Source organism: Rhinoderma darwinii, chromosome 13 (genome assembly GCF_050947455.1).
Source record: "Rhinoderma darwinii isolate aRhiDar2 chromosome 13, aRhiDar2.hap1, whole genome shotgun sequence".
Taxonomy (NCBI): domain Eukaryota; kingdom Metazoa; phylum Chordata; class Amphibia; order Anura; family Rhinodermatidae; genus Rhinoderma; species Rhinoderma darwinii.
In genome coordinates, this window is record NC_134699.1 from 590,658 (window position 1) to 609,392 (window position 18,735).

The following is an 18,735-nucleotide window of genomic DNA, read 5'->3' on the forward strand; positions in this document are numbered from 1 at the left end:
AGCTCCGCAGGCATCCACCTACCTGTAGACTTGGGCAGGTTCTTGAGGAAGTCTTTGCGGTCGTCTTCGTGCAGGATGCTGTACACGCTGGTGTTGACCAGGTCTTCTTGCTTGTACTGTAAGTATTGGGTTACGTTTTCGGACACAAATACAATGTTTCCGTCCCGATTCACCACAAAGAGGAATCCGTCGAGAGCCTGGAGACGACAAAGCAACGTGATGAGAAAGTGGAAGGTCGTGTCCTAGTCCTGAAGCCCACACCTTCCCAGCAGGACAGTGATCAGAGAAAACCCGGGGTCACACATCACACTGCAGTCATTAGCGCATAGGTCCACATTGTAAACCATCGTTTTTTGTTTGCAGGTATACACAAAGTTAGATGTGGACCTCTCCCATTACCAGGAGTAAAATATGGGGTGGACAAGGCAGGCAGCGGCTCATCCTAAAACCTTGCACATTACTAAAAAAAAAAAAAAGTGATTGGTTTCCAAATTCCCTGAAGGTGTACGAAAAGTCTGCCATATATAAAGAGACACCTGCCCGACTCACCTGTAAGAGGAGCGGCCCCAGGGAATCCTTATCAATAACCCCCTGTCCTGTAGATGACACATCAGCCTTCTGGACGTCGTCATCATTGGAGGAGGCTTTTCCTGTAACACATGGAGAGCAGAGCATTATCCACCACATCCCGGCTGATGTATCCCCAATGAGGTGGCACAGGAGGGGTAAAGATCAGCCGTGTCCTGCCTACCGCAGGTCTCATAATAAAGGGACCCGACCCAGGCCGAGCGCAGCAAAGTCAATGATGAGGAGAGAAGCTCCAGGTTGGACGGCCCTATAAACCTCACAATGAGGAGGAAGAATCTCAGCACAACCTCGGTGCCTCCACCTTATGATAGGAGTGTCGGGGGAGGGTACCTTGCTCCTTGATCTGGCGGATCTGCCGGACGGTCTCCTTTAAGATTGCACATTTATCAGGTTTCACGTTGAAGTTGTCAATGTCGCTGAGGTTTGCGGAGATCAGCTCAGCCAGTTCCTCAATGTACTTGCTCTCCTGCTCACGTCGCCTCTTCTCACCGCTACAGGTCAGACTGCAATAGAGGGAGACAGCGATAAGAAACCCCTAAACACTTCACATGTAGTACAGGAGACGAACGGCCACTAGTCACCTCACCGTGGAACATCCCCTACTCATAACAAACATATACTAGGGTGGGAGTGGCCTATGTATTAGCTCCGCCTCCACCGTAAATACGTGAACTACATACAGTCCACTCTACAGTTTCACTCCATTCAAAGACCAACCAGAAGAAACCTGAATGAAGCGCTTTACTGTGTGCTGCAAATATGGAGAAAGTCTTGACATAGACTGAGGCTGCACTACTGATCACATCTCCTGACTCCTTGTCATGGAGGCGCCATCCACATCAATGTCCACACATCACGGTCACTAGTCAGGCCAGGCAGTATGTAGACACTGGTGCGGATGGTGACCCCATGACAACACTGCAGCGGACAGGTATCAGAAGACGTGATCAGTAGTGCAGCCACAGCCTCTGGACCGGGAACTTTGTGATTATAGGAAGAAATAAAAACCTTGTCCTTTTTATGCTGAGATCTAAAGTAAAAGGAAACTCCCAGAAAATACGAGTCCCTGAGTGCTCGTCCAGTTCCATTGAGGCCGCTCACACACAGACAACTCTGGGATCGGTACGGCGTGTAAACTGGTCAAGGACGCAACGATGATGGCTACCAGTCCGTGTACATGATACATAGTGGTGGAAACCTCATTCTCATGGTCAAGATGATTGTAGTGGTTGGTACTTGTATATTCAGCCTCTCGGCACCGCAGATCAGCAGAAGCCTGTGTATACAGCACCGGCTTATAGGGGAGACCTTACCTGGGGCCAGGGGTGTCACACAGCGAGGGCTTCCTCTTCCTGGAGTCTGAAGACAGAGGATCCAAGGAGTTTTCACCTAATCCACTCATTGTGAACAAACATCAGAGGCTGCAAGACAAAGGCCAGTATGAGGTGAGTGGACGGACAATGGTGGCACCTGAACCCCCAATACAAATAAAAGCCCTATGGTGGGGGGTAGATTCTTATCCTATTACAGTGATAAAGGGACACAGGCCCAGGTCCTCGCAGTAGAATGAGAGGGGACTCTTCAGCGTTTATAACTGTGTAAATCTCTGCTGCTCCAATTTCTATAGGTTTGTGTCTATGATCTGTGTGAGGGGCGGTAGGCCGGGTGCGTTTCTTCCTGTCCCCAGCAGGTGGCGCCACTGCTCCTTGCTCTGTAATAGCCACTCATCACTCGGATCATCAGTAAACAGCCGGCATCCCGCCATCCCCAAGGTTATTCAAAGAGAATGATCTGACTCCGTCTGCAGCTCCAGCCCCTTAATACTGAGAGGCGGCTGCAGTCCTGTGATCGGGACATACAGAAAGAGCCCAGTGATACAATGTACGGGCGGGCGAAGTGTCCTTTATTTACACTGTATACATAATGCCCCTGGGGGAGGGGAGCAGGAAGGAACAGGTCCTACATAAAACAGACAACCCATGAATAAAGTACGGACCCCAGTCCACAGATGTCCCCCACTAATGACTGATCCAGGATACATCGACTGCAGGTGACATGGGGTGAGCGCTCATTACTGGAAGTACTAACAGACCATGTGCCGCCACCTCCAAAAGTGATAATGCCCTATCATGCCCGACACATATACTGAGGAGAGGGGGAGACGGCAAGTGATAAACTCAGAAACCAAACACAACCGAGAGGAGAGGCGAGAGGGGAGGAGAGAGGAGGGGCGAGAGGAGCAGAGAGAGGAGAGGCGAGAGGAGCAGAGAGAGGAGAGGCGAGAGGAGCAGAGAGAGGAGAGGCGAGAGGAGCAGAGAGAGGAGAGGCGAGAGGAGCAGAGAGAGGAGAGGCGAGAGGGGAGGAGAGAGGAGGGGCGAGAGGAGCAGAGAGAGGAGAGGCGAGAGGAGCAGAGAGAGGAGAGGCGAGGGGGGAGGAGAGAGGAGGGGCGAGAGGAGCAGAGAGAGGAGAGGCGAGAGGAGCAGAGAGAGGAGAGGCGAGAGGAGCAGAGAGAGGAGGGGCGAGAGGAGCAGAGAGAGGAGAGGCGAGAGGAGCAGAGAGAGGAGAGGCGAGAGGGGAGGAGAGAGGAGGGGCGAGAGGAGCAGAGAGAGGAGAGGCGAGAGGAGCAGAGAGAGGAGAGGCGAGAGGAGCAGAGAGAGGAGAGGCGAGAGGAGCAGAGAGAGGAGGGGCGAGAGGAGCAGAGAGAGGAGAGGCGAGAGGAGCAGAGAGAGGAGAGGCGAGAGGAGCAGAGAGAGGAGAGGCGAGAGGAGCAGAGAGAGGAGAGGAGCAGAGAGAGGAGAGGCGAGAGGAGCAGAGAGAGGAGAGGCGAGAGGAGCAGAGAGAGGAGAGGCGAGAGGAGCAGAGAGAGGAGAGGCGAGAGGTGCAGAGAGAGGAGAGGCGAGAGGTGCAGAGAGAGGAGAGGCGAGAGGAGAGGCGAGAGAGGAGCGGAGGCGAGAGGGGAGCGGAGGCGAGAGGGGAGCGGAGGCGAGAGGGGAGCGGAGGCGAGAGGGGAGCGGAGGCGAGAGGGGAGCGGAGGCGAGAGGGGAGCGGAGGCGAGAGGGGAGCGGAGGCGAGAGGGGAGCGGAGGCGAGAGGGGAGCGGAGGCGAGAGGGGAGCGGAGGCGAGAGGGGAGCGGAGGCGAGAGGGGAGCGGAGGCGAGAGGGGAGCGGAGGCGAGAGCAGAGGCGAGAGCAGAGGCGAGAGCAGAGGCGAGAGCAGAGGCGAGAGGAGAGGCGAGAGGAGAGGCGAGAGGAGAGGCGAGAGGAGCGGCGGGAGGAGAGGCGAGAGGAGAGGCGAGAGGAGAGGCGGGAGGAGAGGCGGGAGGAGAGGCGGGAGGTGCGGCGAGAGGAGCGGCGAGAGGAGCGGTGAGAAGAGCAGAGAGAGGCGAGGCGAGAGGAGCGCAGACCAGAGAGGAGCGCAGACCAGAGAGGAGCGCAGACCAGAGAGGAGCGCAGACAAGAGGAGAGAGATGGAGAGGTAATGGGGCTTAGGTAAATGGTGCCGACATCCCGGTATTATGAACATTTTAGAACTTCATAATCAATCTTGTACTTCTTACCATTTTCAAAATCTCTGCTTGCTGCCAATGAATGGGAAAATTAATTGACGTAATCTAGAGGCTCAAAACCTGTCCAGATTATTCACCTGAGAAGTTGTTACAATGGATTAGAGTAGACAAACCCCTGTGAGCTAAACAACCTGGTCTCCAGATTGATACACTGTAACAAACTCATCAGCTGTGTGAGCTGGCCTAGATCAGGGTGACTGGAGTACAGAAGGTCATACACAAGATTAGTATCGCCTGTAATACGGCCGATCGATCACAAGACGGATCATTTGTATCAATTATCTGACCATCAACACGACCAACTAAACTGAAAGATCAGGGGGGAAACAAAACGTAAACAACCAGAGCGGACAACGATCGCCGGGATCATACTCGTGAAGCTTCAGCCAACAGCTGAGAAAATCCAAACACGACAGATCACATTATGGGCAGACAGTATTCTGCGATCGCGACAGTTTGTGTATAGTCTTTAATCTACGGTCAGAACCGGCCAACAGTCATCTTATGTGTATGGGCAGCTCTAAGTCCGGCGCCCCTTAGTGTGACCAGCTTTATAGCGCTGGACAGTGAACTGACCTTGTATTCATTCTTTCTAAATCCTCTTATACTTAGGATCATCTGTGACGAGCGGCGGACTCAGTAATCCAGTGACCCCTGCATGACCCCCGTGATCTATAGGGTGAGCGAGAAGTCAGACCGTCCCTGGGAGATTGTCAGGCTCATGTGTGTGTCTATCTATAGGAATACTGCTATCCAAGATGGCGGCTCCCGGCAGTATACACAATATACACTCAGGGCAGTACGTCACCTGGGGTGGAGATTTATCTTATTATAAGTGTAACAGGAATCAGCACGATTTGCTGCACGGACGATAGACTAAAGACGGTGACGACAAGGCTACATAAAGATGGCAGCTCTGATAGTGGCCCGCGGGCAGAATAGCGATAGTCATACATGTGACCTGGTTACGGAATACTAGAGTAACGCATCTGTTACCGGAGCAGCGGGGGGGCCTCCCTGACAACTTAGGAGATCCCGCGCCTCTGCACCCCCTACTCCTAGTGTAGGACACGAGGCAACGTCTACTCACCTGAGATGAAGCTACATGGAGTTGTGGGACTGCGCGCTGGTCATCCTACCCAGTGTCCTGCAAGAACAATACAGAACACAAACGTCAGCACTTACATGATATACAGACACAGCTCCGCTACACCGTGGGAGGGGTGCACGGCATTGCAGACATATACACCCCCCCCCCCCCCCATACATTAGGAGCTCTGTATGTCAGGTCTTATCATACATATTAAATATCACAGGGCGCGCGCGCACACACAGACTTTTGGTCTGTTTCTGGGTAAGCTAGGTGGCAACAAATGTGGCTGTCAATGCAGAGCACCCACAGTGGCTTTCCTGGAGACCTGAAGAGCACAGCCCCCGTACTGTCACATTCCATGTTGTGTGCAGGAGTCCGGAAAAGTTGGGTACATTTCTCCCCCCACAGCAGGGAATGGTTTTCACTGATCATCCCGCAAGGGGGGGGGGGTCCTCACAGCTTCGTGCCCCTCAGAGTCATCTATAAATGATGTCACTAGGTGAACCCCGGACAAGCCTACACCCCTCAATGTAGACCTGAGAAGAGGCGCACGAGGATCGGGATTATTATACACCAGGCCAAGAGGAGGTCACATCAAGAACTGAAGTCATCGCCGAGTCCCCTCCCCCATACACATCTGCTTCTGGGAAAGCTGGGTGAGGGCCAACAAGGCTGGTGTTAAAGCTCCCGCAGAAGTCATCACCGAACCTTCCTTGACCCCTAATAAATAAATCTGTCTAGTGCTCCGCTATTGCGGTATTAGGAATATCTGCTCTTCAGGGATCTAGGAAAGCTGGGTGACAACCAATAAACATCACAATCTTAAGGGAGTCTGTAACCGGAAACGTACCTATCAAACACAGCACGGTATTCTAGCGCAGGCTCACCTGAATGTAACGTTAGTCTCATTTTTGACATGAGCACCTCCTGTGCAGAGAAAGTCACTTTATTTACTATATGCAAATGAGCTTTTTGGAGAAACGAGGGCGCCACTATTCCTCCAAACCCCCTCTGGCTTCTGTCCCCCTCCTTCCCTACATTGAAAGGGGCCATGCAGTTCAATAGCCGAGTTCACGCCTGACCCCGTATTCTCCTGAACGTGCGCGGCTCTGCTACATACACCCTTGACGTGACACCGGTCTAGTCGGCTGTACTGCGCATGTTGCTAGTTTGATAGGTAAATTCCGGTGACGGACTCCCTTTAACAGCGCTAGGTCTTCACTATAATAACATGACCCTGGGGTTCACAGCGCCACAGCCTGTATGTTTGGGGGATCAGAAACCTTCCACCCGACCTGCCCTCTGAATCAAGCTAAGAGCACGAGGGCGGTCATTATACGAGGGGCCCCCGCAGCAGCCTGAACACGTACCCGGCCGTGATGCCGGAGGGCGCCGCTGCTCCTTATAAAAGAATATAAAACCTCGTGATTACATATAAGAGATATCAACACAAAACACAGGAAATGAGGGGCCGCCGTTCAAGAGGAGAAGATTCATTACTGGAAGAGGAAAATAAGGACCCCCCCCAAATAAATACATTCATTATCTGCATCCTCTCCTTCAATCAACTTGTGAACTTAAAGGAGAACTCTATTCATCCATGACTCCCTCCCCTAAAGTATGTATTGTGTGTGTGTGTGTGTGTGTGTGTGTGTGTGTGTGTGTGTGTGTGTGTGTGTGTGTGTGTGTGTGTGTGTGTGTGTGTGTGTGTGTGTGTGTGTATATATACACACACACACACTACCGTTCTAAAGTTTGGGGTCACCCAGACAATTTTGTGTTTTCCATGAAATCTCACACTTATATTTATCAAATGAGTTGCAAAATGACTAGAAAATACAGTCCAGACATTGACAAGGTTAGAAATAATGATTTTCTCCTTCAGACTTTGCTTCCGTCGCTCCATTTGCAGCAATTCCAGCATTGCAGACCTTTGGCATTCGAGCTGTTAATTTGCTGAGGTCATCGGGAGACATTCCCCCCCCCCCATGCTTCCAGAAGCCCCTCCCACAAGTTGGATTGGCTTGATGGGCACTTCTTGCGTACCGTACGGTCAAGCTGCTCCCACAACAGCTCTATGGGGTTGAGATCTGGTGACTGCGCTGGCCACTCCATTACAGATAGAATACCGGCTGCCGGCTTCTTCCCTAAATAGTTCTTGCATCATTTGGAGGTGCTTTGGGTCATTGTCCTGTTGTAGGATGAAATTGGCTCCAATCAAGCGCTGTCCACAGGGTATGGCATGGCGTTGTGATAGCCTTCCTTATTCACAATCCCTTTTACCTTGTACAAATCTCCCCCTTTACCCCAGACCATCACATGACCTCCACCATGCTTGACAGATGGCGTCCGGCGCTCTTCCAGCATCTTTTCAGTTGTTCTGCGTCTCACAAATGTTCTTGTGTGTGATCCAAACACCTCAAACTTCCATTCGTCCGTCCATAACGCTTTTTTCCAATCTTCCTCTGTCCAATGTCTGAGCTTTTGCCCATATTAATCTTTTCCTTTTATTAGCCAGTCTCAGATATGGCTTTTTCTTTGCCACTCTGCCCTGAAGGCCAGCATCCCGGAGTGGCCTCTTCACTGTAGACGTTGACACTGGCGTTTTGCGGGTACTATTTAATGAAGCTGCCAGTTGAGGACCTGTGAGGCGTCTATTTCTCAAACTAGGAACTCTAATGTACTTGTCTTGTTGCTCAGTTGTGCAGCGGGGCCTCCCACTTCTCTTTCTACTCTGGTTAGAGCCTGTGTGTGCTGTCCTCTGAAGGGAGTCGTACACACCGTTGTAGGAAATCTTCAGTTTCTTGGCAATTTCTCGCATGGAATAGCCTTCATTTCTAAGAACAAGAATAGACTGTCGAGTTTCACCTGAAAGCTCTCTTTTTCTAGCCATTTTGAGAGTTTAATCGAACCCACAAATGTAATGCTCCAGATTCTCAACTAGCTCAAAGGAAGGTCAGTTTCATAGCTCCTCTAAACAGCAAAACTGTTTACAGCGGTGCTAACATAATTGCACAAGGGTTTTCAAGTGTTTTCTAATCATCCATTCGCCTTCTAACACAGTTAGCAAACACAATGTACCATTAGAACACTGGAGTGATGGTTGCTGGAAATGGCCTCTATACACCTATGTAGATATTGCATTAAAAACCAGACGTTTGCAGCTAGAATAGTCATTTACACATTAACAATGTATAGAGGGGATTTCTGATTCATTTCATGTTATCCTCATTGACAAAAACTGGGCTTTTCTTGCAAAAATAAGGAAATTTCTAAGTGACCCTAAACTTTTGAACGGTAGTGTATATGTGTGTATGTATATATGGGTGTATGTATGCATGTATAGTATGGATTGTATTGTATATATGCCCCCTCCCCCGCAGTGTAGTCTTACAGTCTGAATATTTCTACATTGTAGGCGCTCTAAGTTCTTCTCTCCATGACACAGATTTTCCCACATCACATTCTAGTTGTCAGGCCCCTCCCCGTATGTTATTCCACTTTTCCCCGCAGTCATTCTACAATATTCAGGCTGGGTCAAAACTGGTCTTCGGGTGGGGGGGGGGGGGGATACTGTGAGGGGCTTCTTGTCCTAATGGCAAGGTCCTCTAACAGTGAAACATTGCAATGACAGGATTCTCACGTCATGAGACTGCGGCAAGTCTATTTAACCAGTCACTAAAACCAAAGGCGTCATGAACGAGGCGGTGGTCTTCATCGGAGTCAATTTGTCTCCTTGGAAAGGTTGAGAGCAGAAATCTAATTCCCATCATCCACCCATCATCCTGTATCCAGGAGAGCTGCACCTGAGGGCAGGTAAATGCTGGGTCTTGTCTGAGGACGTGCTTCGTACAATCCTGGGGCGCTGCGGAGGTATTTCATCTCATGCTACAACATGCGGCATAAAGGCAGCGCTCAGGTCAGAATGGCGGCAGGAGCGATACCCAGCGCTGGTGACAAACATCCACCGATGACAGAAATGACAAATTGCCGTACACAAGTAGTTACACAAGCAGCAAGCTGGTTCTATAATCTTTCCACACTGAGATCTGCGGCTTCTTCATAGATCAGTTACACTTATTGGTGACCACACCGTGAGCTGCGCTGACCAGGGCGGTGGAGATTGTGCGGCCATGGTGTGCGAGCGCTGCGTACCAGCCTGTAAATCATCGCGCTCAGACTTTACCGGCCTCCCGTGATCCTCCTGATAATTCCCGCTCGCCACGCATTGAGGTCTATTCACACCGTGCAGTCAAGTTGCGTTTTTTTCAGATGATTTTCCCTAAATGGCAGCAAAACACTGGCACAAACAATAAAAGCGGCAATTTGACTGCGCGGTGTGAACACAGGCTTATGGCAGACAATCCCGACACTGGGCAATGTACACATTATATCGCAGGGTTGGATCCGCTTTCTATGGGGGAATCTTTACATGTGCGGTGGCGATTGTGAACTGTCAGGAATGATCTATTAACCCATGGCGGGACGCGGCCTGAGCGACAGCTTCACCTCACACACTGTATCTGGATGCAGCAGCGACATTCTTGTCCGGGGCGTGTTCAGATCAGCATGAAGAACCTAAGTGCCGAAACAAATCAGACGGCAGCGAGGAGACGGAAGCCGCCATAGATGGAACGACTGCGATCCGGTGTGTTCTTTGTCAGAACAGCGCACAGAAGACACTAGGATCCGTATTTTGGGCCACGTGCGTGATGCCTTAACGAAACCCTTAGGACGCAAAATAAGAAGTAACGTGAAGTAAAATCCGCTGGGTCGTATAGAACATTTATAAGCGACTACACTCCGGCCGCACACTAGGACGCTACGTGTTGGCACTGGCCAGCGTTACCGCGGACTCTCAGCGCTGGCGGGGAGCTGCAGATCTCGTCAGACTTGTGTGCACCCCCCCCTCGCTGCAGATCTCGTCAGACTTGTGTGCACCCCCCCCTCGCTGCAGATCTCGTCAGACTTGTGCACCCCCCCCCTCGCTGCAGATCTCGTCAGACTTGTGCACCCCCCCCCCTCGCTGCAGATCTCGTCAGACTTGTGTGCACCCCCCCCTCGCTGCAGATCTCGTCAGACTTGTGTGCACCCCCCCCCTCGCTGCAGATCTCGTCAGACTTGTGTGCACCCCCCCCCTCGCTGCAGATCTCGTCAGACTTGTGTGCACCCCCCCCTCGCTGCAGATCTCGTCAGACTTGTGTGCATCCCCCCCCCCCCTCGCTGCAGCCAGTCAGGGATTTGCATTCTTGTGGTTCAGTCATAATTACCAGCAGCCCCAGCGCCAATGTAGAAGGGGACCGGCTGCGGGTAATTAAGTACAGGAGGGGCACCCCTCCCCCAAGAACCACAGAAAACGATAGATAAAACCTTACATATGAGGTCTCCTATCTGCAGAGCACGACATGGGCGCCCGGACAATAACACCACATAGTGACAGGTAGCAGGGGTACTATAGACACTACCTATCTCTGATAGTATATATTGCAGCGCTATATACATCTATAGCTGACATAACTCTGCTCAGCCTGAGCTTCATGGTTCATGAACAGAATGACAGAGAAACAGTGAAGACTGACAGCGGCGGGAGAATGTCATTTTACTTTATAAAGCAGATTTATATACTATTCAGGGTCGGTGGAAAGCTGGGTGACAGCTCCGCATGAAGGCAGCGGTCAGGGGTTGTCACACAGCACCGGTAACACTTCCCACAAGAGAGGACTCGGGGGCTGAGATTTAGGAGCGCGTCGTCGGCAGACATTTGCTCCACACGTGTGACCGTACGCAGGACGGCGAGGACTTGTGCGAGGCACGTTAGCGCTAATTGATGTCAGCTGTGAGGCGACGCGGCCAGAGAATAAACCACAGCAGAAACACAGGGAACGCACAATTCTGGCGCTCGCATGTAATGGATTATAAAAGATCCAGCGGGGTCAGGAGTTTACATGAGGAGCAGAGGCCCCGCCACCCCCAATCCAGACATCCCCGCGCCCCTGGCCGCTCTCCAGATCAGACCTTACAGAAGATGGGCCGGAATAAATCCACTAATCCAGCATCTACACCACAGTCTGGACACGTCACCTCCGATGATGCCCCCGCAGAGACCTCCCTGGTGAGCGGATATACCCAGCACATCATCCAATCACAGCAGATGAACCCACCTATGTGTGGTGCCCTGAGGTCACCTGCATCCCCCTACACAGACACAGCAGCCGGGGAGTGACCAATCACAGATTATCCTGCAGGTCAGCTGATCACGTTATAGTAGAACTCTTCACGTCACGCTGCCGCACATCACTACTGTCACCTCCTGGGTCAGAGTCTGCAGAGCTTGCTCTGGCTGCGCTGCATTGTGGAAGATGTAGTGTCTACACCAGGCACTGCTACGTAGACTGTGAGCGGAGCTGGTACTGCATTGTAGGAGATAGATTGTGTTTACAGTTCATTAGCTCCACTCGTGCCACGCACATAGAATACATCAGTATTATGAGAGGATGTGGTGCGTTGCAATGTCATTACGTACAGCCCCGGCACCGCCAGGGCAGCAGAAATCCCACCATATAGGAGGGCAGAGGTCTACAGTCACATACAATCCCTGCCCCCCGCTTAGAAAGAAAGCCCATTGTATTTCACCCTGGAGTGGTGGTTTTCCATCAGGCGGTTATATCTAATCCTGGGAAAGCTGGGTGACAATCTGTATGGCGGTCGTTACAGTATTACCCCAGTCTGAGTCTACCTGGTGATACCTCCTTGTGTAGGATCTGGGGTCTACAGGATGGTTGTGATATAATCAGGTGCAACATCCGGCAGCGAGGTGACCCACCACGTGACAGGTCTCCTCCGTCTATAGGCCCCAGGTCCACCACCTCCCCCGCTACAATAATCCAAAGTCTTTGCACCTCAGTCATTTTCCTTTTCACAAAAGTTTCATGGACCCGATGACACCGGAGATCTTAAAGTGACAGACATCAGATATCCTCTGACTAAATGTATAATTCATGGTGAGCGCGGAGCGCGGCCTCATCCACCACTACAGTGCCCATGGACCGGCCGTTAATCAGAACAGTCGCTGCACATCGGACCCGGCTGGTGCGGAGATCACGGGGCTCCTCACTGCTGGGAACCGAAGGTGCGTTCACACCGGTCCGACATGTCTGCAGACTGGACCAGTATGGAAAGACAGAACTACTGCAGCTGAGGGTGGACGAAGGCAATAAATGTCACTCCAACTGTAAACTGATCAAATGGTGATGAATAATGAACGCGAGCAATGACCTGAAGAGCGGGTGTCCGGTAACTGCCGGTAATAAATACAAGGACATGGTCTGTAGCGTCCTGGACGGCACCACACTGCTGCATTGCTCAGGTTTCCGCTTGTTGCTCGGCAGTCGCAGGATTACTTTATTAAACGGTTGCAGAGGAGTGACCCTCCCGTGTGTCGCCCCCTGGTCACCACTGCTCTGCCCAGCATGTGGATCAGGCGACGGCATTTATGGAGTTTCAGGCATTAAAGCGACACAGACAAGTAGTGAGCCGCTCCGTAGGAGATAAGCGGTGCCTGAATTATTTTTATTTTTTAATTACCGCTTGTTTTAATACTTGATGCCCCCCATCACACCCGATGGCCAGGATCTTATATGTCATCTTATCGCGGCCGCGGGACACGTGGACGTCATGAAGTAAAATGAGATTAAACGGAAAACAAGAGGGAACACGCAGGACGGAGAGTCCCGGCTCCACACACAGCCGAAGCTGCAGGAAAGGAGAGGCCGCTCCACCAGCTACAGGCGGCTCCCAACAAAATGCTACAGGGTCAAAAGTTGAGTGTGGTTTCCATTTCACCTCTCAGCAGCCAATCAGAGGCCACGCAGGAGCTGAAGCAAGTACGCCCGCTGCCAAAGAAGCCTTAACCCACGCTGTGCCGGCTCTGCAGGCCTGGAAATCCACCGCCTGCCACACAGGACCTGACAGCGGAGTGTCTGCAACAAAAAGAATATATACTGCACGACGCCCCAAGACTCGGCCCGCCGGGCCCACAGACGCCCCAAGACTCGGCCCACAGACGCCCCAAGACTCGGCCCACAGACGCCCCAAGACTAGGCCCGCCGGGCCCACAGACGCCCCAAGACTCGGCCCACAGACGCCCCAAGACTAGGCCCGCCGGGCCCACAGACGCCCCAAGACTCGGCCCGCCGGGCCCACAAAAAAAAGAGAATATACACTGCACGACACACAAAGCCTCTGCCAGATATACGACACCCCGAAACTCTGCATCACAGACACCCCATGTCTAGGACTGGCAGATACACAACTCCAAAACTCACTGAGCCTCCGCCAGATACACGACACCCCAAAACTCTGCCACACACCAATAGACTCCACACTGTGGACAGAGGCAAAACAGCAGTCGAAAAGTGACTATTTCCGGACAGTCAGAACTTCTACGACGGTCACGACATCTTGTGGATTTTTCATCCGAAGGGAAAGGACTAAAGTCTCCCTGCAACAGACACGTATCAATGAACCGTGATTGAAGTTTCAGCCGCTGTTTGGACCCGTGCGGATACGGTGACATTTATTTATTTCTGTCAACTCCAAAAGGTATTGGGTAGCAGACAGTGGGTATAAATAAAGTGTCACCCGCCCGTGCAGAGCCCCAGGGACTGTTATCTTCATGACCCACATTACACTCAACTACCAACACCAGGTCAGGGGCGCACGGACGGGGCACGTGGTGGAAAGAAGACAATCATCCAAACTAGGAGAAAATGTGCTGAGGTTACAGAAAGTCAGAGGGACAGGACACATCCGCCCTATGGAGTCTCATCATCCCTGATCCCTAAAATCACAACACAACAGACAGGATGCCCATGACCTCACCACCAGCTCAACAGTGCCCACTGACCCACACCCAACCAGTCCATCCCAGCACTCAACTACAGACCAGACTGATCAACAGGAAAGAGACCAGTCAACCCCGGATTAAATGTCCACCTCTATAACCCACTGTACAGATCACATATAGAAAATCTCCAAATACAGCAAAGATACAGAGGATCATTACAGGACAAGTAAAGTATGTGCAGAGCTGCATCCTGTATTATACTCCAGAGCTGCACTCACTATTCTGCTGGTGGAGTCACTGTATACATACATTACTTATCCTGTACTGATCCTGAGTCACATCCTGTATTATACTCCAGAGCTGCACTCACTATTCTGCTGGTGGAGTCACTGTATACATACATTACTTATCCTGTACTGATCCTGAGTTACATCCTGTATTATACTCCAGAGCTGCACTCACTATTCTGCTGGTGGAGTCACTGTGTACATACATTACTTATCCTGTACTGATCCTGAGTTATATCATGTATTATACTCCAGAGCTGCACTCACTATTCTGCTGGTGGAGTCACTGTGTACATACATTACATTACTTATCCTGTACTGATCCTGAGTTATATCCTGTATTATACTCCAGAGCTGCACTCACTATTCTGCTGGTGGAGTCACTGTGTACATACATTACATTACTTATCCTGTACTGATCCTGAGTTACATACTGTATTATACTCCAGAGCTGCACTCACTATTCTGCTGGTGAGTCACTGTGTACATACATTACATTACTTCTCCTGTACTGATCCTGAGTTACATCCTGTATTATACTCCAGAGCTGCACTCACTATTCTGCTGGTGGAGTCACTGTGTACATACATTACATTACTTATCCTGTACTGATCCTGAGATACATCCTGTATTATACTCCAGAGCTGCACTCACTATTCTGCTGGTGGAGTCACTGTGTACATACATTACATTACTTCTCCTGTACTGATCCTGAGTTACATCCTGTATTATACTCCAGAGCTGCACTCACTATTCTGCTGGTGGAGTCACTGTGTACATACATTACATTACTTATCCTGTACTGATCCTGAGATACATCCTGTATTATACTCCAGAGCTGCAGTCACTATTCTGCTGGTGGAGTCACTGTGTACATACATTACATTACTTATCCTGTACTGATCCTGAATTACATCCTGTATTATACTCCAGAGCTGCACTCACTATTCTGCTGGTGGAGTCACTGTGTACATACATTACATTACTTATCCTGTACTGATCCTGAGTTACATCCAGTATTATACTCCAGAGCTGCACTCACTATTCTGCTGGTGGAGTCACTGGGTACATACATTACATTACTTATCCTGTACTGATCCTGAGTTATATCATGTATTATACTCCAGAGCTGCACTCACTATTCTGCTGGTGGGGTCACTGTGTACATACATTACATTACTTATCCTGTACTGATCCTGAGTTACATCCTGTATTATACTCCAGAGCTGCACTCACTATTCTGCTGGTGCAGTCACTGTGTACATACATTACATTACTTATCCTGTACTGATCCTGAGTTACATACTGTATTATACTCCAGAGCTGCACTCACTATTCTGCTGGTGAGTCACTGTGTACATACATTACATTACTTATCCTGTACTGATCCTGAGTTATATGCTGTATTATACTCCAGAGCTGCACTCACTATTCTGCTGGTGGAGTCACTGTGTACATACATTACATTACTTATCCTGTACTGATCCGGAGTAACTTCCTGTATTATACTCCAGAGCTGCACTCATTATTCTGCTGGTGGACTGTGTACATACAAAGTGCATCTAAAATAAAAAAAGAAAGCAACTTTGCAGATAGTCTTAATTAAAAAATCTCCCCCCATTTTAGGCCTACAACTCCTATGCATCTCCATGGAAACAGATTACAAACAAATCCTACGTGGGATGATCCTGTAGTCATACTCCCATCTGTCTAGTATTTTCTGATTATCGTTACTTATTGCTACCCAAACAAATGTAAATTAGTAAGAAGAGGAAGTGGGATGGGAGTATGAGTGCAGGATCAGATTACACAGGGTTACTTCGTAGTCTGTTACCATGGAGACACAAGTCTGCATAAGAGCTGTAGACGCAAAACAGGAGACTTTTAATCCAATTATTTGATTAATTTTATATTTTAGACTATCAGGTGTTATGTGGCGTACCGTGTAAGAACAGACGCAGGAATGTAATGGAACGCCGGTTAATGGGGACTCAACACTGGTAACATGGCAGCATGTGACTTATCCTACCTGCGACAAGCACCCAATCAGCACACTTATACAAATGATTACTCTTTGGCCCTCCTCAGACCCTCAACCATCTTCACTGCTGCCTGCAGACCCTCATTATTGTACCGCTCTACAGGCCCCTCCACCATCTTCACTGCTGCCTGTAGAAGGCTCATTATTGTACCGCTCTCCAGGACCCTCCACCATCTTCACTGCTGCCTGCAGACCCTCATTATTGTACCGCTCTCCAGGACCCTCCACCATCTTCACTGCTGCCTGCAGACCCTCATTATTGTACCGCTCTCCAGGACCCTCCACCATCTTCACTGCTTCTTGCAGACCCTCATTATTGTACCTCTCTCCAGGACCCTCCACCATCTTCACTGCTGCCTGCAGACCCCCATTATTGTACCTCTCTCCAGGACCCTCCACCATCTTCACTGCTGCCTGCAGACCCTCATTATTGTACCGCTCTCCAGGACCCTCCACCATCTTCACTGCTTCTTGCAGACCCTCATTATTGTACCTCTCTCCAGGACCCTCCACCATCTTCACTGCTGCCTGCAGACCCTCATTATTGTCCCGCTCTACAGGCCCCTCCACCATGCTCCACTGCAGCCTGTAGAAGGCTCATTATTGTACCAATCTCCAGGACCCTCCACCATCTTCACTGCTGCCTGCAGACCCTCATTATTGTACCGCTCTCCAGGACCGTCCACCATCTTCACTGCTGCCTGCAGACCCTCATTATTGTACCGCTCTACAGGCCCCTCCACCATGCTCCACTGCTGCCTGCAGACCCTCATTATTGTACCGCTCTACAGGCCCCTCCACCATGCTCCAATGCTGCCTGCAGACACTCAATGTACAGCTCTCCAGGACCCTCCACCATCTTCACTGCTGCCTGCAGACCATCATTATTGTACCACTCTCCACCATGCTTCACTGCTGCCTGCAGACCCTCATTATTGTACCGCTCTCCAGGACCCTCCACCATGCTCCACTGCAGCCTGTAGAAGGCTCATTATTGTACCGCTCTCAAGGACCTTCCACCATGCTTCACTCCTGCCTGCAGACCCTCATTATTGTACCGCTCTCCAGGAGCCTCCACCATCTTCACTGCTGCCTGCAGACCCCCATTATGTACCACTCTGCAGCACCCTCCACCATGCTTCACTGCTGCCTGCAGACCCTCATTATTGCACCGCTCTCCAGGATCCTCCACCATTTTCACTGCTGCCTGCAGACCCTCATTATTGTACCGCTCTCCAGGACCCCCCACCATGCTCCACTGCCGCCTGCAGACCCTTATTATTGTACCGCTCTCCAGGACCCTCCACCATCTTCACTGCTGCCTGCAGACCCTCATTATTGTACCGCTCTCCAGGACCCCCCACCATGCTCCACTGCCGCCTGCAGACCCTTATTATTGTACCGCTCTCCAGCCCTTCAGAGAATAAACTGCCTTCTGTTACAGCAAATATTTCACATTGTGACTCCTCAGTCCAGAGCACCTGCTTCCGTTTATCTGCACCCCAGTTTCTATATTTTTGTGCATAGTTGAGTCGCTTGCTCTTGTTTCTACATTATCGAGGCTGTCACCACATTATAAGTGCCCTGTCTCCTACATAAGGAGATCGGCACTATAATGTAGGCGACAGTAATGCTTTTTATTTTTTAAAAAAACGATCTGTTTTCACCACTTTATTAGCAATTTTAGATTTATGCTAATGAGTTGCTTAATGCCCAAGTGGGCGTTTTTACTTTAGACCAAGTGGGCGTTGTACAGAGGAGTGTATGACGTTGATCAATCAGCGTCCTGCACTCCTCTACATTCATTTAATCAGAGCATAGGGTTCCTGTTAGATCCTTATGTGGTGTCTTATACGAACACATTAACAATACTGAAGTGTTTAGACAGTGAATAGACATTCCACGCGATATCTATTCACAATCTCTGCACCTCGTTACTCTGTCTGTGGTAGTTACAGCAGAGGAAGCGTAATCTCGTTGTAACCCGATTGGTCACTGATTGTACAACGCCCACTTGGTCTAAAGTAAAAAGGCACCCACTTGGGCATTAAGCAACTCATTAGCATAAATCTAGAATCGCTAATAAAGTGGTGAAAACAGATAGGTTTTAAAAAAAATATAAAGCATTACTGTCACCTACATTATAGCGCCGATCTCCTTATGTAGGAGACCACTTCTGGCCAGACTTCTCTGAACAGTAGACTGATGTACCTGGGTGCCACTGGTTTCCGCCAGTTCTTAGCTGATGGCAGTAATGGAAATCATCTGATTTAGAAGGTAAGGAAGCATGATGTGTTTTTGTTCTGCTGCATGGTTT

General features: G+C 50.3%; 1 protein-coding gene across 6 annotated transcripts in view; it reads right to left on the reverse strand.

Moving 5' to 3' along the window:
* Window positions 1-18,735, reverse strand: part of NCOA3 (nuclear receptor coactivator 3) — an 86,336-nt gene that overhangs the window by 13,574 nt on the left and 54,027 nt on the right. For all 6 annotated transcript variants that reach the window (XM_075846923.1, XM_075846921.1, XM_075846925.1 and 3 more), the window contains 5 exons: window positions 5,243-5,299; window positions 1,902-2,009; window positions 919-1,091; window positions 550-650; window positions 23-197 (listed from right to left, as the gene is read on the reverse strand). In XM_075846923.1, the coding sequence (XP_075703038.1) occupies window positions 23-197; window positions 550-650; window positions 919-1,091; window positions 1,902-1,990 (538 nt within the window). In that variant the 5' untranslated portion in view covers window positions 1,991-2,009; window positions 5,243-5,299. The remainder of the gene's footprint in view (window positions 1-22; window positions 198-549; window positions 651-918; window positions 1,092-1,901; window positions 2,010-5,242; window positions 5,300-18,735) is intronic.